Raw genomic sequence first — 25,043 nt, 5'->3', positions numbered from 1 at the left:
AAAGTGTCATATATTGGGACTTTCAAATATCCATCGTGACCGCTGATATTAATCTGCACTTTTAACTAATCACGTGTAATTCAGATTTGAAGTGGCACAAGCTGTTTATCTATTTAGGATATATCTCAGCAACTCGTAGGGTGCTATGCCTGACACACATGGGAGTGCAGCATCAGCAGACAGCCTCCTCGCTATCCTGAGTCTCTCTGGCACAATGCTCCATGGCAACCTGGCCTGTATCAGATATAGTGCGGCCAGCAAGGACCAGGGAAGTGATTCTTCCTCTGTATTCTGCACTGGTAAGGCCACACCTTGAGTTCTGTGTCAGTTTCTGGGCCCTTCAATTCAGGAAGAACATTGAGGGTGCCGGAGCAAGTCCAGAGAATGGCAACAGAACTGGAAAAGGAACTGGAACACAAGTCTGATGAGGAGCAGCTGAGGAAGCAGGTGGCCTCAGCCTGGAGAAAGGAGGCTTGGGATGACCTTACTGCCCTCTAGAACTCCCTACACCAGGAGGGGTGTAGCCAGGTGAGGGTTGGTATCTTCTTCCAGGCAACAGCAACAGGACAATAGGACATAGCCTCAAGCTGCACCAGGGTACATTTAGGTTGGACATCAGGAGAAATTTCTTCACAGAAAGGGTGATTAGATACTGGAATGGGCTGCCCAGGGAGGTGGTGGAGTTACCATTCCTGGAAGTTGTTGAGGGAAGTCTGGATGTGGCACTTAGAGCTCTGGTTTAGGTGACAAGGTCATGTTCAATCATAGGTTGGACTCGATGATCTCAGAGGTCTTTTCCAACCTAATTGATTCTGTGGATTTGCTCAGAAAACTGCCTCGGAAATGTCCCTTGCTACCGCAGGCCTCCGTCGCACGTTCTCTCCCAGATCTGTGCAGTGCCGGCCACGGCCGCAGCGGAGGGCACGGCCCTCGGGAGGGCACCGCCGCCTCCCCGCAGTCAGGCGAGAGCTGCAGGTCCAATGGCGCGTTGTGCTGCCGGGCACGGCCCCTCGCCGTGACACACCGCTGTCGACACGCCGCGCTGGCGCCAGGCCCGCACGGAGGGGTGCCGGGGAGGGCGGCGCTGCCCCGCGGCCGATCGGGCGGTGAGATGGCGGCGGTGCTGCGGCGCGGAGCGGCCGGTAACGCGGGGGGCGGGCAGCGCGGGGCGGCGGCGGGAAGGGCTCAGGGAGGGGCGGCACGAACGCGGGCGGCCGCGGCGGGGCCGGCACGGGGCGGCCGCGGGTCTCGGTGCCTGCTCCGGCCTGGCGGATCTCTCCGTGACAGCCTCGCAGGCCAAACGAAACTACCGCTTCTGTAAATAAAACCAAGATCTCCCGATCCAACTGATGGGCACATTAACAACTGACATTAGCTGGCATAGGGTAAACTTGGAGAGCAAACTCCAAACTCAAGGCGCAAGGAGGAGCTTGTCTTTTTTGAGGTGCGGTTTGGAGGTCAAATTCAAACTAATTTCCCGTTCATGCTAATAACCTGTACTGACTCACTCTGGTAGGGCAGGTTAAACTCACAATACCTATAGCACACTATTTTACTTGGTAGCCACAGACCAGGAGAAAAGTGAATGAGAGGGTCAAGGCTGTCCATGATCAATCACTAGGATACTGGGAGTGAAAAGACCTCTGTATTGCTGCACTTTGATGGAGGGAACCAGAGCTGCAGCACAGTGAGACAGTTTCCATGAGCTGTGGAGTCTGATTCCCAAAAGCCCCCTCCAGCACAGAGCAGAGCAGCACTGTGAGCCCAGTTGGCTTCCAGAGTTCCTGAGATGCTCATACCACCTTGAAATTGCTGGGATTTAAGAAGGCCACACTATGCCCTTTCTCTGTTTGGTCCAGAGAGTGAACACACAGCTCCTATGTGCCAGATTCCCTATGGTGGCAGCATCGTCTCCATGCTTTGGGAGTTCTTCTCCACCTGAAACAGCTGACAATAGAGCAGCGCCCAGTGACAAGATTCTTACTGCAACCCACTTTTGTAAACCTTCCCATGGAGAACATGACTGAGTTCAGTTGGATTTGGCTTGTGTTTGACTCCTTAGTTTCCTTGATTAAGTCAATGAACACTGCTCTACATAAGAAGCAACAAGCAAGCCAATGAATAAACATTTGAGGAATGCGGATCTCAGTTTATGGGGTACTTCAGACTTGTTGCTTCATAATCTGCTCTTTTAAAGAATGTAACCCTTACTTGGTGCAACTGTATGTTCAAACTCTGATGTGCATAATACTAGCAGATCAGTTAACCATTAATAGAATAAGCCCCAAATAGATCAATTTAAAAATATTCTTCAAATTCAGCTGAGGAAAGTTATATACTATAGAACTGTTTTGAGATGTATATGTAAATACAAGTGTTTTTTTCCTGGAAGCGTGGAAGTGATGGGGTTTCAAGCTGAAGTTTGTTGAAAAGCTTTCCTTTTGATTATTGGGTTAGAAGAAGATTAGAATTCTAAGTAATCTATATAGTTACTAATCTAGATAATGCAAGAAAAACACAAATGCTTTTTGTTTAATCTCAGTCAATTATGGATTTAAATTAATATTCTGTATTCATCTGACTAGAGCTAGGATAAATTCACAAGGCTTCATAGAATAAATGCTTATATGAGTGGGCATTTAAGTATCTTTGACTTTACAAGAATCGTAGGAATATACGTCGCTTTTTCAATCTATTGTCTTCCCAGGAAACACCACAATAAATCAAGTATTTCTTGGGAAAATCAAGTATTTCTTGGGCAGAACCCAGAAGAAAGAGCATTTTCTATTATTTTTTCTAGTGCTTCACAAATAGCTGAATAACAAACAGTCTGTGTCAATTTACTTGAAATAGAAAAAATACAAATTAAATTACAATAACTATGTAGTCATATGACCTGGGTGAAGTGCAGCAACAATTATAAATGTCAGATGTAAAAGAATGGGAAAATTCTTGCAGTAAAGACTGCTTGAAAAAAAGATCTACGGTAGTGGTATTTCTATTGAACTGCAGTCTGATAATAGTTGGAAGAAAGAATAAAACAGTAAAAGGCTCTGGAAAACGTAACAGTTTATATAGTAAGGGATCCTTCTCTTTCAAAGAATTTTTCTTATTTGGAGAATAGTGCCCTCCTCCAAGTGGAAAAGTACCTCTTGCTTCAGCAAGAATTGAATCATGTCTTAAGAAATTACAGTACAAAACTGAACTACTTCAGTAGAAGCTTAGGTGGGCAGAAAAGACTGCATAGCAGATGTTGGGGGGATTCTTACTTTTTGTAACACATTTATTTACTCTGGTTAACTGTCAAACCCTATACTAGTTAATTATCCATGCCTTTAATCATGCCACCTAGTTCCTGCCTGTTTGTTACTTGATGCATTATAGGCATTGCACAGTACTGCTTTCCTCAGGAAATTACTTGGTTCACCCTGATTCAGCTGCATTGATGTGGCGAGTGTTTCTAAAAAAATAGTTTCTCCACAGACATTTGAAAAACAAGAATTTTTCTTTGTGTAGAAGTTTCTAGGGGATTTTTTTAACATGTAAAAAGTTGAAAAGCAGTTGCTGTCCTATACCTAGTATGACAGCCTAAAGGTAACAAGTGAAAGAATTGTCCAGAACTTCTGGCTGTGGTGAAGGAGATAACAGGATTGACTGTGTGAAACCTGGCAAGAAATACTCCAGGGCAGTTACTTGCAGCACTGGATAAGTTTCTGGAAATACTTAATGTAGGATGTTGTTTTAGTATCATCAAAAGGTTGTGAGTAGACTTACTTTTACAATGCTAAGTCCTTGCTAATATGCACATTGCATGTTGTAATTTTAAGTGTCAAATACATGCAAACATTTCTTTCTCCATCACAGCACCATGTTCAGAAAGGCTTAGATTTAAGGACTCATCAGTTATCTTTGTGAAGAAAAATTAACTGGTAGCTGTAGAATCTTGAATTCCTGTGGAATGGTAGTTCTCAGTTCCATACTGTGAAGCAAAGCTGATTAATTACAGCTATTACTAACGTTACAAAGTACCAAGAGCCCAGCCAGGCTATCTATCCTCAGTGTGTTGCAAAGCATCCGGAATCTCAGTGCATCATTGGCACAATCTCTTAGAAAAATAGCACATTTGTGACTTTAAAGCAAAGAATGCCTCAAAGACTACCAAAATGCTAAGATGCCTCTAGCTTGGGCCTTGAGGCATTGGGAACTCTGACTTGGCCTAAAGCAAGCTGGCATGGAATTAAAATGTGGCTTTTATGAATATATCCTTTAATCTAATTCTAATTCTGGTGCTAGAAACAACTGATACTGTCACAATCTCTCCCTACCCCCAACTCCTCCAGATTCTAGTACTCTGACAGATTGATTTTTAATGTAATTAATTTGTAACTATCCTCATTTTATATCTTTCTGTTTCTTCGTGGTTTTTTTGTTTGTTTGCTGTAATTTCGAGATGTATAGGCATATCCTGATTTCTTTCTCTATTTTGTAAGAAGCTCTGAAAAATTCAAAAGTCACTTTTAAACACATTATACAGTTGACCTTTATGATTGGTCCTGTATTCCTCTTTTTAACAGGCATATGTAAGGATTTACACCAAATTTAAGTCTGCTTTGGGTTCTTATTTATTTTTTTTTATACTTCTGAATATTTACTTAGTCTGAAAAAAGTGTTCATTAAACTGTTAGTTCTACAGAGTAACTGTTTTCCTTGCTCTCAGTCTGCCCTGAGCATTGCACAAGGGTGTGCCAATGACTTGGCAGCTCTGCAGGCCTGTGAAGGGGAAAGAGCAGGTACCGATACTTTCTCAAAAGCTTCGTGTCAGTGCTGTTCACTTTTTTTTCAGGGCTTCTTAGCAGATTGCAGATCTCAGCTCCAACAATACGAACTCTATCATCATCAAAGCCCTTTTCACAAAACATTCCAAGCTGTTTGTGGAAACTGGGCCGACTTAACCATGTGGCAATTGCAGTTCCTGATTTGGAGAAAGCTCAGTCCTTGTATAAAGATGTGTTAGGAGCCCAGGTGAGTGAGACTGTTGCTCTTCCTGAACATGGTGTCTACACTGTTTTTGTGGAGCTGGGAAATACCAAGCTGGAACTTCTACATCCTTTAGGAGAGAAAAGTCCCATTGCAAGCTTCCTGCAAAAAAACAAGACTGGAGGAATGCATCATATCTGTATTGAGGTATCTTAACATAATATTTCATGTAATAAGATAGATACATTAAAGTATGCATATTTTAATAGGCTTGACCTGTGTCAAGAACTAATATATAAGGCTGTCATATTTGTGAAAAATTACATTTCATAAGAAGAAGTCTTAAACATGCCCTTTTTTAATGTTTTGGAAGTCACAGTTCCATTTCGTGAGCTATGTGATCATTTTTTTCTCTTTTATGCTATAAAGATTGAACTGGGGAACAAAGGGCTAAGTAGCCACTGTGGCAGAGCGGTGAGGTTGTGAACAGTGTTGGATAGGTGTCAACTTCCTGACATAAAAGGACATACAGCAGAAAAAGAATTGTAGGTTTAAGCTATGGTATAGTTCAGATTTTACAAAGTCAAAAAAGCCTGTCCATTGTGCTTATCTGTCCTGTTCTTCCTTGCCATCAAAGAGAAATTGATGTGGAAGTACAAGGGAATGTAAAGGTGCTGGGTGAAATCATTATCTTATTTAGTATACTCATGTTTTAGTGTACATGTTTGATGCAAAACTTCATGCTGCTGCCTATGATTCATGTTTTAAATATCTTGTAGAGCAGAGTCTTGCAAACTTTATTACTTCAAAGCATAATTATGCAAAGCGTAATATTAAAAAGTAATGGGATTAGTGATGTGAGTAAAATTGTTTTTTGGTCTTTTATGTCAGGAAGTATCAATTGTTCATTTGAAAATTTTAAATATATTTTGTGGAAATACCTTTTATGAACAAATTTCTTACAAAAAGCTGAATTGTAAAAATCATTTCCATACCGGAGAAGAAGCCTAACAAGTTTATCAAAATATTCTTAATTTCTTCTCTCTTATACTAAGGAAAATTTAGACAGATGTTTTGATAGGCAACTTGTTTCAAAAAAGGTAAGTATTTTAAGAAGAAATTAAATTATTCCTGACCAGTTACAATTTAATACCTCCAGCGAAAACTGTGCTGGACACAGTAGAGTAAGAGAGCAATCCAAGCCTGGTACTTTCCTAACATGGTTGCACCCAAAGGCTTTCCATTGTTTACTGTCACTCATCCTTGGGGAGGCAGGAATTCATTGCAGCTGAGCCCAGACCTGGTTCCTCTTCAGGCCATCTCTGCGGGACAAGAGCAGCAGCTGCTGTGGCTTTTCTGCTCGGGGAAGGAATCTGGGGGGGGGGCCATGGCACACGTCACATGAGGCCTTTCTAGTTTAGATAAAACTTGACAGTCGTTCCTTTTTGTTTTGCAGACTGGTAGTTGTGTGTAGGAAGAGCTGTAGTGAGTTTGGAATATTCATGAACAAAACTGCAGTGAATGGGTAGGAATTAGGTGATGTCTGTTCCTCTGAATTAAAGCCAGGAATTTTCTTCTTCCTTACAATGGCATCGGGAGAATTTATTCACCAAATTATGTCCAGACACCTCAGTCTTGAAAAACAGCAATGCTATTATTTTAATTCTAGGTCTTTATTCATTATTGACTATTGAATTTTCTAAACTGTTAGTATTATTATTTCAAAAAATGAATGCATTTAAGTTTTATGAAAATTCAAATTTCATTGGATGACATGACATCAGAACTTCAGATCACACTGTACAGTATAGGCATGTTTTTGTTAATTATGTTTTTCTGTAGGAAACTGTACTGAAATACTGTATTAATGGCTATTATTATAATTAAGTTCATTAGGAAGACCACATCCTGTTCTGGATATATTTTTGATTATTCCAAGCTTTTTTTTTTTAGGAAACTTTATGAACCTTAACCTATTCAGAAGGAGAATATATGAATCTAAAAGGGACTTTCCTTTTACCTTCTGCCCACTGCCCTCCCTTTTCACCAGCATTTAATGAGTCAGTGCTCTGTCAGCAATTATAAAGGGAGATATTTTTCTTTAGTTTTTGAGAACTGGAAAGCAATATGATCCTCCTAGTAAAAGTAATGCAGAGTTTAGATTATTTATGGAGTCCTTATAAAGTAACAAAAAAAAAATCAATGGGCTTTGTGCATGAGTGATTTTAGTTTATTAATTCCTTAAATACAGCACAATCTGTTTAAATGGTATTTAATAAAATCTTCAAATAACAAGTGCAAACTCTGTAGTATTTTTATTTTGAAGAATAGATGTTTTAAAATGTTTTTACAACTTAATTTATTTTCAGAATGATATTAGAACTTAGGAATAACATTTCAGTGAGGAATTATGTTATTGCTCCTAAATGTAAAATCTGCATAATACAGTGCAATATGTTAATTTGTGTGAACTGTATCTTTTTTGTAAGGTTGATGACATAAAAGCAGCTATGACAGAACTGAAGAAAAAAAAGATACGAATATTGAGTGAAGAGCCAAAAATAGGTGCACATGGCAAACCTGTGATTTTTCTTCACCCTAAAGATTGCCATGGAGTCCTTGTGGAACTTGAGCAAGCTTGAGCTGCAATATTCATAAATAAAAGAATAGAAGAGTTGTGAAGTTCCTGAGCTGGTGCTGGGAATATTGATGTGGTATTCAGTCTTTACAAGTTCATTGTAGTTCCCATGGATTAAGTACAGCTTTTGAGTACTGAAATAGTGCTACAGATTTAGGGTCTTTTTTTGTTGTTGCTGATCTGATTTTCAGAATTAATATTGTTGGCATTTCTTGAATTCTCTGTGATTCTAAAAACAATACATGTGCTAAGTTACATATGTACCATAGTAATTTATGTTTTGTTGCCTGTTTGCAGCATGATTTTACTTCTGTAGCCACAGAAACTGTACAGTTTCTAGGTCAACCCACAGTATTTTGCTCTACATTTCAGAGTAGAGACCCACTTCTCAGTGACAACAATATAGCTTAGACATTTTCATTAGAAAGAAAGGAAAAACAAACATTGTATTTTCTCTTTTCATCATTCACCGTCTGTGCTTCACACTGATTGATCGGTTCATGCAATAAAAAAAATCCATATATTATTGTATGGGTGTCTGCAGTCAGTAAATAAGTTTTTCTTGGCATAACAATTACTGCCAAGGAAGTTACCATGCATAAATCATCCTTTAGTTGTTTTATGAACTCTGTGGATATGCAGGCAATGAGAACCTGAAAAATTATTTGCCTGACATACATTTCAGACTGTAATGCACTTGTGATATTTTAGTTTTTTCATTTTTAGGGGTTTTTTAAATTTTTTTTTTTCCCCAAGCTTTATCCACAGAAGAAATATCTTGGGGAGGACATGAACAAGTAATGATTAACCCTTTTCACTTACTTTACAAATATGGTTTTCCTATGCAAAAGCACTTACAAAATGAGTGGAAAACACACACCACATAAGTCTTGCTTCTGTACATGGTTGTTAACATTAAAGACCATGCCAGCATGCTGATGTCACAGCCTGCAGTCACACTTTTGTCAACTTATTTAGGGACAGACTTCACTTTATTGGTATACATTACCCAAGCAGTCTTTTCCTGATACTTTCTTTTATAGGTTTGTTTTGACATTTCAACTGTAGAAATAGAAGACTTGCTATTTCTCTAGTTTTTTTAAGCCTTAAAAACTCATACTTTCCTAGCTTAATCTGAATTTTAAATTTTCCTGCATCTCTGCATATACAGTGAGAACCTTCAGTTTGATATGAAGTAAGGTCATTTTAGTCTAGGAGAGTTTTTACTTAATGGAATGGAATTACTTGTAATGTGTGTCATGTTTGCTGCAACAAAATACAAATATAATGTCGACCTGAGATTTAAACATGTTTTTAAAGACATTGACACTTCCTCATGAATTCTACTTCTGAAAAAAATCTCTACAAAGCCATACTTTTTTTATTTTAATGAGATAGTTTTGTACTCAAAATAAATACACCTACTGTCATCTTTTAAGAAAAATACAGCCTTCCACAGGGTTCCTACATTTCATCAAATCACTGCCATTCTGGGAGACATTCTATGAGCAAAGCTGCTTTTGTCTTTTCATTCTGTCAAAGACAAGGAGGTACCTTTTCTGCAAAACCAGCATAGGAATGCCAATACTAGAAGCCTCACTGGTTAAGATAATTGAACAGAAGTCTTTAAACCCAATACCCTTAGTTTGGTGCAACAGAAACAGTCCTCCCTAGGTTCATTCTCCATTTCTTTGACCTGTCTGAAGGAGATGGACTTTTGTGTATGACATCTATCAATACACTCAGAGTAGTAGTTTGAGGTAGTACTAGAGAACAGAGATTTTGAGTAAACAACACTTGCTCCACCTGCTGATTGTGCTCCCTATCTTATTGGCAGAAAGAACCTTGTATAATACGCTTTAGCTAGTAACCAGCAATTTTCCTGACTGATGGCGTGGGGTTGCCTAGCACTAAGTCAGCTGATGTATTTTGTTCATTGTATCTAAGTCATGCCCCTATCTCACTCAGAGTTTATACCTTTCTTCTGACTACTCCTAAGGTGGAAGTCAAGATATTATGAAAAAAACCCAACACCCCCCTCCAGCCCCGCCCCCCCCCCCCAGCCCCGCAAAAGAGAGTTTAGGTCTGCAAATTAGTCAGTACCCAAAACTGCATCATGTTCTTACAAGCTGTTACAATTTGATGGGATCAGACCCCCTTGCTTGTCTGGTAGGAGAATTTCCACCTCTGGAGCTATAGACTTGGAGAATAGCCAAGGGAGCTGGACAGCTACAGGATCTGAAGACAGCTACAACTGAGAGAAGTGTCCTGTTCATAAACTCATAAACTTAACTCCCTTAGACTTCAGTGGGAACAGAATCTATAAACTGTGTAGTCCTTCACCTTAAGGCAGGCAGCCTTCACAAGTCGTTGTTCTGAATTACCAATGGGGTTGGATGGGGCTTAGATATATGGGCCTTACTCGTTGTCACTGCCGTGATTATAAGAGGGTAGTAACATCAAGAAAAACAGTAAATTCAGGGATGGGAAACTGGGGAAGAGAGAACTCTGATTTGCTCCTTTCAGTGGAGGGACATTTAACAATACACCCCTGTTGCACCATTATACAACTTCTGGGAAGAACAAAACTGATTATCTTGGAAGGGAATTAGGCTTGACAGTGTTTATTCTTCTTTGGTTTTTGTCCTGGTGGCTTTTTTTAAAACAGCAGTACCTTCTCTGATATGTCAAGCTTCTCAGAAGACAAAGTATTAATATTTTGCTGGTAAGTTTTTCTCATGCTTGTGCCATTTGTCAAGTGCAAGTTCCCTGTTCCAGTCTCTCCATGTACCTTTTTTCCCCTCTGAGCTGAAGCATGTTCCCATTTTATGCTGCCTAAGGCAGACAAGACACATTTTTCTGGACTCCATCAACATTACTCAGGCAACTAAGGAGCTCATAATTAAATTATGCAAAATATCTTTTTCTACTTCCTCTATGCAACCCTCAAGTTGCTCTTAGGTGGGAGGAGGAGAACAGGCTGCAGAATGAATCCCATTCCTTATAAGGAGAGAATCCTAGAAGCAAAACTCAAAAAGCTGAGAAATAACCAACTGCATGCTTTTTAAAAGCTAACCTTACAGTTTTGCAATTCTGCAAAAACTCCAATCCTGTCATGCTTATTGTGCAGTTAATGCACCCGAATTTCATTCTGAATTCAGTTGCTTTCATTATTACCATATCAAGCTGAAGTCTCGTAGAAAACCATGAAACATGGAGATGTTTACATTATCTAGTTGAGGTACTTACAGTAGGAGCTTTGAATGATATCCTTGGCACTTCATTTGATTCTGTCCGTACAAGGAATTCTTCCTGTAGTGATCTGACATGGGTTTGTTGGATATAAGAACCCTTAATTAAGAGAAAAACTCCGAATTAATTGTTTCAATACTCAGTTCTTTTACCAAAGCAGTTGCCATGTTGGCCAAATTATGAGGCTGTCAAACAGCATAAGAAGATCATCAAGTTCAACCAATTAATTAATATGAAAATGGAAACTAACAACAGATTAATAAATTAATCAACCCAGTGATGACATTTTATAATGGAAGACCTCAACCACTTAGGAATGCAAACTCTGTCACCTTTGATAAGCATTTTTAAAGCATTTTGAACATTTAATGAAATACATATTTATCTTATTGTGAAGGAGGGATGTTTGTACCCTGTGATTGTATAATCCTTAAATATCTATAAAATTATGTCACCTGTTTATTTGCACTGTCTTGTATATTGTTCAAAAGCATTGCTAACCGCAAAGTTTATAGCATAGATTCACAAATGAGGAAGAGTTCTCATACATTTTAAAGTAATGATACATTTTGAAGCATTTTATGACTTTTCTCGATCTAATCTAAAGTGGCCTTTTAACTGTTATGCTTTGCTAACACAAAAATAGCAAATAGGTACTAAAATCTTCTATGAAGTAGATCTATAATACAGATTTTTACTTATTTTTAACATTGAGGTTTTTTTCAGTAATAAAGACAGGTTTTAAACATGATTTAAAGTTCTGAAGTAATTTTTAACTGCAGATACCCAGAAAGCATATGCGATGATGCACAATTTGCATTAAATAAGGGGAATATCCAACTCTTCATCTGTGGCTGGCTTTTATGGAAATAATTATTTCCAGAAACTGAAGAGTAAGAGAGGTATATTCTTGGACTTGGTATCATGCACCCTATTTTTACCTTCCATTTTGGTATGTAATTTTCTATAATAACCATCTGTCTGAGTCACTGTCTCCAAAATGAGGTGAAGGGAGAATGTTTGTTAGAAACTTAAATTAAAAAAAGTTAAACAAATATATCCCAGTCCCTTTGGGACCCCTGAAGTCTTTGAGAGGTCAATTGTAGTACAATACTTGCAGCTGCAGTAACTTCAAAAAGAATACACCTGCCCTGTTGGGCTGGAAATACTGCTTTTGGTATGTTGATAGCAAGACTTAATTATGTAATATGAGGCTATTTCATCAAGTTAACAATTTTGAGAATTAATAATATTAATTAAAACATCATTTGCCAAGTGTTTAAACAACCCATCTACAGATTATATCTGTACATACACTGCAGTTCTGTGTAAAACATACATGCGTTATGGTTTAGGTAATGTTTTGAGTTCTCATTATCTTCAACAGAAAACCAAAATCAGTCAAGTAATTGAGATGTAGAAAGGGACAGATGGGGAAAGTCACCATAGAAAACTGTAACAGATGATAGCCTCTTAGTAGCAAATGGGGAGTCTTAACGAAAATCTTAACAACTAAACTAAAAACAAGACTAAAAAAAACCCCACAAAATGGTGTTTCCGTGAAGGGCCTTTGCATGTACTTGGAATATGCCTTGATGCTAACACTTGGTATAGCTACCCCAGGGCAAACAAACACACACCAAGTTGACCACACAGCTATTACAGCAAACACTGATATCTAGATGAATGGCATGCAATATAATTACATTAGGACAGCTTTTCACTTTTGCTATTGTGAGAAATATTAGCTACAATCTCAAATTTGCGTAATTATGAGCAAAGCCTGTCATAATTGCCCTAAGGTATGTATTTCTTTATATACAAACCACAATCACCTAGCTGCCCTAGAAAGATCTAGTGGCTTCTAATGAAACACCTGAGGAACCAACTGTAGCTATCATTCACCTTAAGAAATGTTCTTGGAGAAACCCTCTTCAGTGAGCTTTTAAACAGTACACATTGAATCCTACATTTTTAAACTTTAGGGGTGGATCTATGCTTTATCTGCACAAGGGCACAAAAATCGTAATTTGTTCTCATAAATCTGGCTGCATGATGGAATGTGACTGAGTCCAGTCCTATCCCCTGCTGTAATGTTCAAACTTTTGGTGTTAAGATTTTCGTTGCACTGGAGCACCTCAAGCAACAGGGAAAGGTGAGGTCATTACCTAGCAGGATTACACGGCATTCTGGAATGTAATTCGCAGAGAAATGCTGTTGAACCTTACAGAGAACACCCTCAGCACCGGCCCAGCGCCGAAGCAGGTCCCTGGGGATACGCTACCGAGTGTCACAGCGGGATGCAGGCGTCCAGCAAGCATCGCTGTCAGCAGCCGCTGCTCCAGGCGCTCAGGAGGGGAGCTGCGGCCGGGGGGGGCCGCAGCTTGCTCCCCTCAGTGCCTGCGTCTGGACACAACCACTGAACCACAGAACGGTTGGGCTGGAAGGCAGGGTCACCTGCAGCAGGTGACACGGGAACCGCATCCAGGTGGGTTCGGAATATCTTCATTCTGCAGAATGCACGTCCCCCCGGGCAGGTCTTTCAGTGCTCTGCCACCCTCAGCGTGAACAAGTTCTCCCTCATGCTGAGGTGTAACTTCTTGTGTTTCAGTTTATGGCCATGGCCCCTCGTCCTGTCGCTGGGCGCCAGTGACGAGTGTGGCACACACGAAGCTGGCACAGAACCGGCCCTCCCGCTCGCTGGGAGTGGATCGCGGACAGGTCAGTGCGTCCCGCCGAGCCCCCGGCCGTGCGGGGCCCGGGGCCGCCCCCCCGCGCCCCCCCGGGGCCGTGAGGCGGCGCGGGCGCTATGCGCCATGCAGGTTCCCGGGCGCTGGCGCAGGCAGGTTCCCGGGCGGGCCCGCCGCGGTGTGCGGCGCTCAGCAGCCACACAAAAGAGCGGCTGCGGCTGCGGCTGCCCCGCTGCCCGGGACCGGCCCCGCCGCTGCACCGCGGTAAGGACCGGGGGCGCAGGGCGGGGGGCCGACCGACCGACCGCCGGCTGGGGTCGTCGCGGGCACCGGCGGCTCCGTCGGGTTGGGGCGGCAGCATCCCGCGGGTCCCCTCAGGGGAGCAGGGAGCCCCCGGGCGCGCCCCCTCCCCGCGCCAGCACGGATGGTGCTCCCCTCGAATCGGGGCTGGGGGCTGCCCTCCCCGCGAGCGGCTGCCCCCGCCTCACCCCATCCTCATCCCCATCCCCATCCCCTGGCAACCGAGCTGCCCGCAAGCGGACGGGGAGCCGGAGTGAAGGGGAGCCCCTGCGGCATGGCGGAGCGGCCGGCGCGGTCGCGATCGGCGGCGCGGGGCTCCGGCACCGGGGGCTGCCGCACGCCCGCATGTCCCCGCTGTGCCCGGGGAGGCGCCGCCACCGCCCCCCGCCAGGAGAGGGAGAGCCGGCGGCGATCCCCCGGGGCCGGGCTGCGGCTTCGCTCGGCTCCGGCTCCCCCGGGTCTGGGCTGCGGCTCCGCTCGGCTCCCCCGGGACGGTTCGAGCTCCGCGCTCGGCCCGGCAGCCTCAGCCCCGCAGTGTTGGGACGGTGGCTCCGGGTAGCGCGGGGACCGGCCGTGCAGCATCCGCATCATGTCAGCGTTTTGTGTGAGGGCGGGAGGCTTAAGTCCATTTGTCTTGGTAAGAGTGGAAAAAAAAAATGCTAGAGGAGCCCTCCTGTAATGCAGCACCGCTCGGAGTTTGTATTTGGTTCTGATTTCGTGCCTCCACTGTAGCAAAGGGATCAGAGCCTTTGATCGCTCTTTTCCCGTTCCCTTCGTCATGAGATCTGGAGGGAAAAGGCTGCTCAGTTAAGGATACCCGATTTTTGTTGGGATAAACAGCATGAGATATTATAGCATGGTCTGTTTGCCTCTTACTGAACAGTTTTTTCAATGTGTGTGGTGCCTTGTATTGCCATAACAAAAGGGATGGGGGTGGGGGAAAGGAAGCGAATACTGCATTTAGAGCTGCATCTTGGAAAGTCAAAGACTGCCTTATTTTGCCTCAACTGGCAATCTGTGCTTTCAGGTTTACGTACTTTGCATCTTCAGTGTCGTTCTGGTGGTTGTTGCATGCTAGTGAGGACACACAAGAAAAGAAATTTAAAGACAAGAGAGCATACAATGTGCATAGTACAGAGATAATGTGCATTGCAGTTATGTTTAAGAAAAGTCTGAAATTACTGTGACCAGATCGAAAAATGCAAGTAGTGTTTCAGTTGTATTACCTGGCCAAGGCCACCCTATAATCTCCCAGGAGGGGATGGGAAATCGGTTTGCAGAAAAGGTATTTATCTATTATGCCTGTTACCCAAGAATTCCTCATTACTTAATGAGTAGGACTGAAAAGGAGAAACAACTGCTGTCATAGTTTTTTGTGGTTCTGTGTAAGCCATAGTATTTCCAATATAACATAGCTTTAAAAGGGAGGAATTCTAGTTTAACTCCTTATTGCCAGTTAAGTTAAAATACAATATGTGCTGGTTATGTGTTTGAAAAGCAAAAGACTGACATTTATATTAAAGCATAAGATGGCAATTTATCACTGTATCATCCCAGTTCTTCTCCGTATGGGACAGACAAGATGAAAGAGCTTTACTTTCTTATGTTCTATGAGTACTGAACTGCTAAAGTCAAAGCCACTGTACTTAGTCCACTTGGGGCTCATAGGATTTCATGCTGCAGAACTGTCCTTATAAACCTTGATTGTCAGACTTTCTGAATTCTCTGATAAGGTCTGCAGTTGGAAATATCTGAAGCTATTTTTAAAAATGCATCAGCAACTACATTATTGCGCCCTCTTGATCCTCTGATAGTAAAGGAAAAGTGTTCTTGCAAAGGCCATAGGTGCTCAGCTCTTTTGGTCAAAGTATTACGATTCTAAGGAGGAATCTCTAAAAGCATGTTTTGTGCAGTTACTTGATTAATGGCAGTTCAGGTTGGGGACTGGACATGAATTTAAACAAGCTAGGTCTTTAAAAAGTGACCTTTGCTTAAGGCTGTGAACATGAGAAACCACTTCAAGAAGCATAATTTTACCATCTCTCCGGCTATTCTGATAAGAATATTTGCTAAGAAATAATTTGTGAAAATACCATGCTTTAAACATCTTTCAGTATATATTCCTGTGCTGAGGGTAGAGAAATTAGGAAGTGACCTGTTCCAAGCTACCAGCTCACAGAGAGGATGCTGGTTTTATTCAGAACAAAATCTTGGTTGTAGCCTTTGAATACATCAGGATATAGGTGCTTTTGCAGACTTTTTATATCCATTTTCCTTGTAATCTGTGTTTAAATAAACAAGGCACTTATTTCATGCTTTAAACACTGTGGTGGTAGAGGCTGGGGAACAGCCCTGCCAAAAAGGCCCAGAGGTCCTGGTGAACAGTAAACTGCACATGAAGCAGCCACATCCCCTGGCGACAAAGATACCCAGGAACATCTTGGTCTGTATGAACAACAGTGCAGCCAGGAGATCAAGGGAAGTGATTATTCCCCTTTCTGCTCAGCACCCAGTAGGTCACATTTATAACCCTGTGTCCAGTTTTGGTCCTCCCAGGACAAGGACAATATTAAAGAACTGAGGTTCTGCAGAGGCCACTGAAGTGGTTGGGGCTGGAGGCTGAGCTCTGTGAGCAGAGGATGAGGAGTGGGGCTTGCTCAGCCTGCAGAAAGGGAGGCTTTGGGGGAACCTAACAGCAGCCTTCCAGTTCTTATAAAGAGCTCCTCAGGGAACTGGAGCCAGACTCAACGCAGTGGCATGTGCCAAAGAATGAGAGACAAACGGCATATGTTGAAACAAAGGTTCAGACTGGATGCAAGCAAAATATTTTGACTGACAAGGACAATCATACATGGAGACAGGTAGCCCAGAGAGGTTGTGTGGTCTCTGTTCTTGAAGGTTTTAAAGACCAGACTGGATAATTCCCTCAGCAAACTGATCAGGGCTCACTGATGACCTTGGTTTGAGCAGAATGTTGGACAAGAGATCTCTGACATTCTTAACAACCTGAACTGTTATGATCCTGTGAACAGTTGTATGTTTGTGCCTATTTGTACAGGATACAAGAGGCAGACACGTTTCTGTAAGTCAGATTTTTAAAGAAAGATTTAGAACTTCCATTCTAGAACTAATCCGTCCATCTCAGAAAAGATGGAATACAGTATCAGTATGATACATTGACCTCTATTACCTGTGAAACAGTACACTACATTAATACAAACTAATACCTTATTATAAGCCTCCCAAGGAAGAGATATTTGCTTGAAGCAAAAAGAAGAGCATCCTGCTTGCAAGCAAGAGCTTTTTCTAGGAGGTATCTCTTGGCACTACTATGAGGCAATTAAAACCTTGCAACATTTGTGCAAGAGATGTAATGGTAGTTGTTACAACTGGAGGAAATAAAGCACTGATTCAGTCACATGTGCTTCACAAGTTAAGGGGAAGAACGGAAAGTAGGATCAGAATTCACTGGTTTTTAGATACTTGCAGTCACTGAGTCAAATGCTCGTTATAAGTAGCTGCAAATGCTTTTAGTCTGCTGGGAAGAGTATTACATGTAAGATTTTTTCTTCCTGAGGACCCATGAGAACTGCATGAAAAGCAGCTCAAGAGAGCATCATGTGATAGGTGAAGTGTGTAGTGCTTTAGGCTTGTGCTGTTTGCCCGAGCTGGACATGCACCACTTAAGCTTTGTCATGGCATCCATGAAAAGAGGACTTTCATTCAAATTCACAGTTTTGTCTGAACTTAAGTCTTACCTTAATTAACAATACTATTTTTCAGAAGGAAGGCCTTGCACAACTGGAAAAAAGTACATGAATTGAACTGTTTGTTTCTGATGCTGGTAGGTAAATGCAGTCATTTGAGTACATGACATTCCTCTCCTTTTTTGTTGCAGTACTTACTGTTTTCATTCATGTGCTGCAGCAGAGGAAGGTGATTTGCACTTCAAGAGGAGTAAGTTAGAGCTGAGCAAAGACTGGTGTGGAAAACTCTGGGATTAACAGGTGCTTCCACCTAAGCCAAAGAGGAAGAACTAGAAGCCCTGTAGGTAGGGATGACAAGGAAAAAGTGTCATTGTTCTCAGATAACAAGGTTACATGAAATACTGCTGGAGATGCATACTCTGAAGTATTCTCATGCATGAAGGGATCATTTTCTTTTGAAATAGAAGGAAATGGAGAGGAAAGTTGGCAAAAAGGTATACAAAATACGTGAGTTATAACCAATGTGAGGTTTGCGGTCTAGATAAGGATTTTCAAATAGTAGTACTTGTGCAATGCAGACACCCACTGATACCAACCTGGGCTTCCACTGGGAGCTGCATGAGGAGTATCTTGGGATGGTTGTCTGGTTTGAATAATTAAGATGAAGTTTCCTTCAGAAAATAGCCCTCATAGTTACAGGCTTAATAATGAAGATTCAATCACGTAGAAATAATTTGTTACTGCTTTATTACTTAAAAGGCAGATTGAATATTTCCATTCTATTAATTGAATGAAGGAGTTTTTGAACTTTGTTTTGTGCATTGATATTAGGAATATTTCTGAGCATGTCACCAACTTTCATTATTTCCAGATTGCTGTCGTTCCCTTTACTTTTTGAGAGAACTTCTTCGCAGATGTACTTCTCAGCTACAACCTTTACATAAGTTCCTCTCCCCCAGTCAATTGCACAGTAACCCTGATCATTTTTGAAGAGTAAATCTTTTTTATTTCTGAAACATTCTCCGAGAGAGGCTTGACCTTTCAAGTTTTTCTTGTGTATATAATCTACCTTTGTGTTAAGGGTTCACAGGATCTGACACTTGAAGATTTAGTGTAAGATTTATTTATTAATTTAATGACAATTAAGTGTAAGACAGAAAGATTTACAACTCTTTCACATGAGTACAGAGGTTAGATTTAGCTAAGAATTCGTAATGTGGTCACAGCAGGCACGTTTACTTTTTCCTATTTTCAATGTTAAAAAAAACCAACAACAAACAAATTACAACCCAAGTAATAGTTCTGTAACACTAACCATGAGTGTTCTGGTGAGGGTGCAGGTCTAGATTTGACCACTGGAGTCCAAAATGCCAAGTGATGTTATGTGACATGGGAATGTGTGGTGAGAAGCACAAGTTCCATAGGGACAGCACCTATCTAAACAGTATTGTGAGAACCTCCTGGAAGGAGTAGTTGTGTCTGGCATTCACTGTTCAGGTTCAGTGAAGCAGCTGATCTTTATGCGAAGAATAATAAAGGAAATAATATTCCCACAATGCCATCCACATTGTTACTGCCTTTGTCCACTACCCAGAAACAAAGTGCTTGGGTGGACTTTCTGTCACCCAGTGTGCCCTTCAAGATCAGAAGATCAAAAATGTTAGTTAACTTTGCCTTTTCCTGCTCCAGCAAAATGGTAATGTATGCTTGAGTTATTGGATTAACTGAAGAGAATGAGTGTTGCACAGACCAGATTCTGTTCTAGCATGACGTAGGATTTAATTTTTTTTTCCCAATCACCAAGAGTGAAATGACATCAATAAATTGATATTACTCTCAAGAATCACTGATACCAGCTACTACAAAAAATTATTCCAGTGCAAGGGCAAGTGCATTTTTTTTATTTAGTCAAATCTTAAAATAGGTCTCAAAACTCATACTCTGAAAGCTGAGAGATGCCTTTTCAACACATCAGGGGGAGTGCATGGAGATGGAATTGCTTGGTTCTCATGCAGAAGAAAGATTGCTTCAGTGCTGCTATGCTACTCAACTCCATACCAAATCTGTCTCCTGGGAATGAAATCTTCTATTAAACACTGTTACTAAACATATCTTTTTTTCTGTTGGATTTTTTTTTCCCCTTCTAATCCTCAGCTTTTGTGTCTGGTAAGGATGGCCATTCTGACTGGTACCAGGTTTGACTGGGTTGCTGTGCTGTCTTGAGTTACAAAGACCACTAGATCTGCTAATAGATGAGTAATCATGAAGGCAGTTACACAAAGAACAGAAATATTTCTGCTCTTATAAAATGATCTGGTATAGGAAAAAAGCAGACTTGCATGGTTCCAAATTCTTACTATGCAGCATAGCACGCTGTTGCCATGCTACCAGATTGCTTGCCTTGATATTTAAATTTGCCCTTAGATTTGTATTTAAAAAGAATGAACTGTTAACAGTACATTAAAATATAAAATAACCTGACAACACATAAGCCTCATCACTAGTTTGTTCATGGGTTTTTGGCCTCTACAGATTTTAATCTTCTTTCCTAAATAAACCCCACCATCACAACAAATCTCAGATATGAATGAACCAATGAAATACAGAAAGGTTCTGTTTGGGAGTGCAATAAAGGTTTCCATCAAAGGAAGAATATTAATTATAGTTTCCATACTTTAAAAAATGTGCATTTTGCCTACCTTACTAAGTGCCTCTTGCCATCTTTTGTATCCTCCAATTTAATTCTACAAAGGGAAATCAGAGTATGATGATATTTTCTTGTTGATATATTGTGGAAGAGAAAGGAACATTATTTCTATATATGTGTGTGTGTAGATATATATAAAATGTCCTTTAGGCACAAAATCTTGTGTTACTGGAAGACAACTCTTGGTTAGAGATAAGGCAGCTTTAAAAAGAAACTTACCCCTGTGATATTCTTAGCCAGTCAATCAGTGTGGCTTTAATTATGTAGAAGTATTTGACATGTTATGGCCCAGGAGATAAAAGCTGTTGCATACTAGATGAATGAAAGGGAAGGAATTCTGTTGGTGACTGGAAATTTCATGCTCAGTGCTGCATTAGAGACATAAAATGAGCACTGGAAGGGAACACTTCCTAGTAAATAGCAATTTGCATTGTATTGCTGATTCCAGAATTATGAAGGTTGTTGGTGGCAGAATTCTTCATTTCTGGTTAATGACATGGAAGAGTAGCCATGAAAATACCTGTGTATTATCAGGAACGTGCCTTTAAGTCAGTTGTGTTGGTGAGATTTGTTGTTGTTTGCTTGGTTTTTGGTTTGGTTGATTGGCTTTTGTGTGGTTTTTTTTTTAATAATTAAGGGGTTTTCTTTATATTTTCAGTAGGAGGTGGAAGTCTCAGTTCTCCTGTAAGTAAAAGGTATCTGTTGTGATACTTGGTGTTTTCAGTACTTGGATAGAGACCCCCTTAAGGTTTTTACCACATCTATTCCACACCTATCTGCAGTGATAATAAATGATCTCTACAGCATATGTTTAATCAGGTATTTGTCCTACATTTATTATTCAACTCATATGCATCATAACTGGACCCACCCACTAACAGATAATGATTTGCAGCAAAATGTAGGGAAATTATTTATTACAGCAATACTATACCTTTGCAACAGTATTATTTTTCTTCCTGTGCATATATCTATATATTTTTTTTAAGTTTTTAATCACGATTCAGTAAAATACCTGTCTTATTCTTGAGCCAACATTGATTTAACTCAGAACTGTTAACATTTCTTAGTGTTGGGAGTCTTATGATATTTCATGGTTTAGTTTAGGCTCCAGCTGTTGGTATGTGAGAATCACAGCTTTGAGCTTATACTCACACAGGCTCCAGGAATGAAGAAACTAGGACTGTGTACTTTAAACATTTGTGGATGATATGATACCTCTAATGCTGGAGTTCTTGTGGTTGGCAGTGCTGCAGAGATTGTAGTAGAAGCAAGTTCCTTAGTATTACCCAGCATCTATTTGAATGAACTAAGCTTGAGTTACCAGTTTTCTTTCTGATGGTACTTAACATTGTTATAACCACTCATGGTAAATATAAACAAGCCAAATGTCATCCAGAATTTCTGAACCAGCTGTTTTATCAGTAAGTAGTCAATGGTGTTACATACTTTCCTCTATGTAATGATATTGCTATTTAAAGTAGCCATTAAGGAAGGGTAGTAACCTACTGTAGTATTGGTAAATCCCACTGAAAGGTTAGGAAACAAAAGCTGTTTTTTGCTGGTCTAAGTTTTCCACCCTCCCTGTGCCTTGGCAAAGTGAGTCTTGCTTCTTGACAGGATGAAATCCATATTGTCTTTAAGATGTTATCTCTGTCCTCATCAGATAACTTGTGACAGAGTGTGGCTGCCAACTGAGGTTGACCCTTACTGGTTGACAACTTGCACCACGTTGGTGGCACTGACACACTGACTGTCAGCTCCCCAGGCTGACCCTGTGGCAGTCCCTGCTCCTCCAGCCTCAGAGGCTCAGTATGATGGATCCTGTGCCTGAGCTGCATGACAGGCTTCTTGTCACAGGGTCCTCTTGAGGGACCCTCACAAATTGTAAGGACAAGCAGTGGGGGAAATTCAAACAGAAATTCTTAAATAGTAAAGTTTGAAGTTTACCATATATGTGGAACTTAACTAAACACCATAGTATCATCCTGAGTGAAATGGAGGTGATTGAAAAAAAAAAAAGATCTATTGTAGTGGATCCTATGAGCCAACCAAGTGTCTAGGAAGGCATTTAGAAGACAGCACTAGACTGTCATTGCTCAAAAGACTGACCTGTCTAAATAGACTTCACAGTTTGGTATCTTCTGTTTAAATTCATCTGACAGAGGAAAAGGATAGTGTAAAAAAGTGGTACCAGGCCAATATAACCTCATATTATGGTAGCAAAAGATTGTGAAACGCTGGATTTAATCAATAACACACAGACCAAACATTTACTGAAAACCTGAATAATAGGCACATCTGTAATTATTGGAGAATATAACTTAAATGTACCTAACTGGAAAATCTTAATTTGGTTCTTCTGTTTAGTTGAATTTTGCTGTTAATCTTCTTGCTGGGTTAAACTATAAAGATATAAATAATTACCTTTATAGATTACCATATTAAATATTTTGTCTATGTAAATATGAATAGCATGTGGATAAAAGTTCTCTGCTCTGGAGACTATAAAAGGATGGCTTTGCATCTATTACACTATTTTCATTTGTGTTTTCTTCACTAATACTGTGTCATTGGGGGTGGGGGTGGGAGTGTTTGATTTTTAAACAAACTCCCCAAAGTCTGCTTTATTCATTTGTCAGCTGTTAAAGATTTTTAAGCTCTTTGTGGCAGGAATGTCCACAGAATACTTAACAAAATGAAATCTAGGTTAATGGACTTTTCCACAACACACATAATTTAGGATTTATTTGCCCCCAGTTGAAAGTTGTTACTGTAGTAAATACAAGATGAGGAATTAAATGGAAAGGAAAATATATGACTGTTCAGGATTTGCATCCGGTAAAGGGGCTGATATCAGGAGGCACAGAAGTTGATTATACCCTTGCAATGCTAGGCTACATACGATGGTACAAAGCTGGATCCTGCAGGGAAGCCTTTGAGCTGTCAATCCATTGGGAGAGCCCAGGAAAGGTGTACGCAGTGTTAGGTAGTTGTTGTTTTACAGTGTGGGCAATTTCTATTATTCAGGGACTGTGGCGTATCTTTAAATGGCTGGAAGTTGACCTTTCATTTGAACTGGGTGCAGCTCAACCATCTTTCAAGAGTTCAATTTTGCTATGAGCTGCAGCCTTCCCTGCACTACTCCTGTCCCCAAGAATGTCCCACCAGCCCCAGCAGGACTATGGCTACCTGTTACTGCAACACAGGAACTTCTGGTTACCACCAGGAGACTGCTGTGGGGTAGTTGTTCAGACCATAATAATTAAGCTTAGAAAGGTGAAACAGGGTTGACCTAATGACAGAAAAATAAAAATTGTTCCAATTGTTGGAGAAATTAGTCTAAATTTGACTTTCTCAATGAGCACAATAGTTATAAAATTATTAGTCCCTAAGGATCGTATTCTGCCAGCCATAATACTTTGTGTCATATATCTATATATTAATGCAACTGTAGACATTACTTACTTTAAACCAGATACTAAAATTTATGTACCTATTGCCCTGAGCATCAGTTGAAGACAAACCAGTCTATTTATGAACAAATAATGAAATTAATGGATAAGTCAGCAAAGCTCATACTGCCATTTACAATCTTGCCTCAGTAGCTACTTACTGCATGTTAAGTGATGAGACATGCAGAGTTTTGAATTGGAAAATTCATAGATAACTACAAAATAGACTGACCCACAATTTACCATGCGATGTCTCAGTGATTTTTCAACTGTTTCATCTTTAAAGGAAAAATGCTAGTTCTTGGAAGTGTTACCCAAGTCCATAGGTACATTTACTGAGAACCTAAGAAATGTATGCTTATTTAAATGCATTATGCAAAACTTTATTTTACAACAAATGAAATAAAATGCTGGGTAAATTCTTGTTTTCACACTAGCTTTTATATATATTCTATTTCTAAAGATATTATAATATTAGAGCGTATTATTTCATTAATATTCCCCTGGTCCTTTGATAGCCAATGTGTCAGGTATGGAGCATGAGGCTTCCTGTGTGTAGGTGTCTTCCATACTGCTGCCCAGCTATAACCTTGGGGTACAGCAAGCTTGCACTGCAGGATTAGTGTCTTTTCTCCAACAGATCTGCTCCGTAGAAGTTTTGTTCTGTGCAATGCCATTATTTTACATGCTGCAGTTAAGCCAGCTGGAGTCATAACCTAATCTCTTGTTTAGGCCAACTGTAGATCTAATTAGCCTTGCTGACACTGCATCTTATTCAATCACACAGTGCACTTCCTCCATGAGAATGGCTGAAGCTGTAACAATACCTTTTAGAATATTGTCTAACAGTGAGTTTTCAGTGTTCTCCCTGTTCTGTGCTGCACTGTTGCCTGCTTGGCCTGTCAGTTACTGATAGGGAAAGTCTGTGTACCTGTGTGTGAAGGAGAAGAAAAAAAAATCAGCTCCAAATGCAGTTTGAACTCTCCACGTAGTTAGGATTTTGACAGACCACTAGAACTCTCAATGTCCCCATCTCTGGCAGAGCACAGAATGGCAAAGAAGACAAAGAAGAGATGCCAGCTATCATCTCCTGTGCTTTCATGGAGTTAATGAACATGGAAGAGTGACATGCACAGAGTCCAAGGTTATTCAAGAGACTAAAAAAATACAAATAGCATAGTATGAACTGCCAAAGGGTCATGCCAGTCTGTTCTACCATTTCTGCTGGAATATTTCTGTTTACTCTTATTTTCATAACAACAGTATTTCAGCTTTATCAGACACAGGTAGAGAGTAGGATCTACTGTTTCATTTGAA

At 40.6% G+C, this 25,043-nt stretch overlaps 2 protein-coding genes across 4 annotated transcripts in view; both read left to right on the top strand.

Annotated features, from left to right (window-relative positions):
• Window positions 1–965: 965 nt before the first annotated feature.
• Window positions 966–11,329, top strand: MCEE (methylmalonyl-CoA epimerase). Its single transcript, XM_032122692.1, has 3 exons — window positions 966–1,142; window positions 4,844–5,184; window positions 7,467–11,329. The coding sequence occupies exons 1-3, from the start codon at window positions 1,112–1,114 to the stop codon at window positions 7,617–7,619; spliced, it is 525 nt and encodes a 174-aa protein (XP_031978583.1). The 5' UTR covers window positions 966–1,111; the 3' UTR covers window positions 7,620–11,329.
• A 1,929-nt stretch (window positions 11,330–13,258) lies between these two features.
• APBA2 (amyloid beta precursor protein binding family A member 2) overlaps window positions 13,259–25,043 on the top strand; it is a 91,118-nt gene continuing 79,333 nt past the window's right edge. For 2 of the 3 annotated variants that reach the window (XM_032122519.1, XM_032122516.1), the window contains exon 1: window positions 13,704–13,821. The gene's annotated coding sequence lies outside the window, so the exon portion shown is untranslated. Of the gene's footprint in view, window positions 13,356–13,703; window positions 13,822–25,043 lie in introns of those variants that run through there. The other variant, XM_032122517.1, reaches the window with a different exon arrangement.

The sequence above is a fragment of the Corvus moneduloides genome, chromosome 13 (genome assembly GCF_009650955.1).
Source record: "Corvus moneduloides isolate bCorMon1 chromosome 13, bCorMon1.pri, whole genome shotgun sequence".
Classification (NCBI taxonomy): domain Eukaryota; kingdom Metazoa; phylum Chordata; class Aves; order Passeriformes; family Corvidae; genus Corvus; species Corvus moneduloides.
The sequence above is the reverse complement of the archived record's forward strand: the minus strand, read 5'-3'. Positions and strand labels throughout refer to the sequence as shown.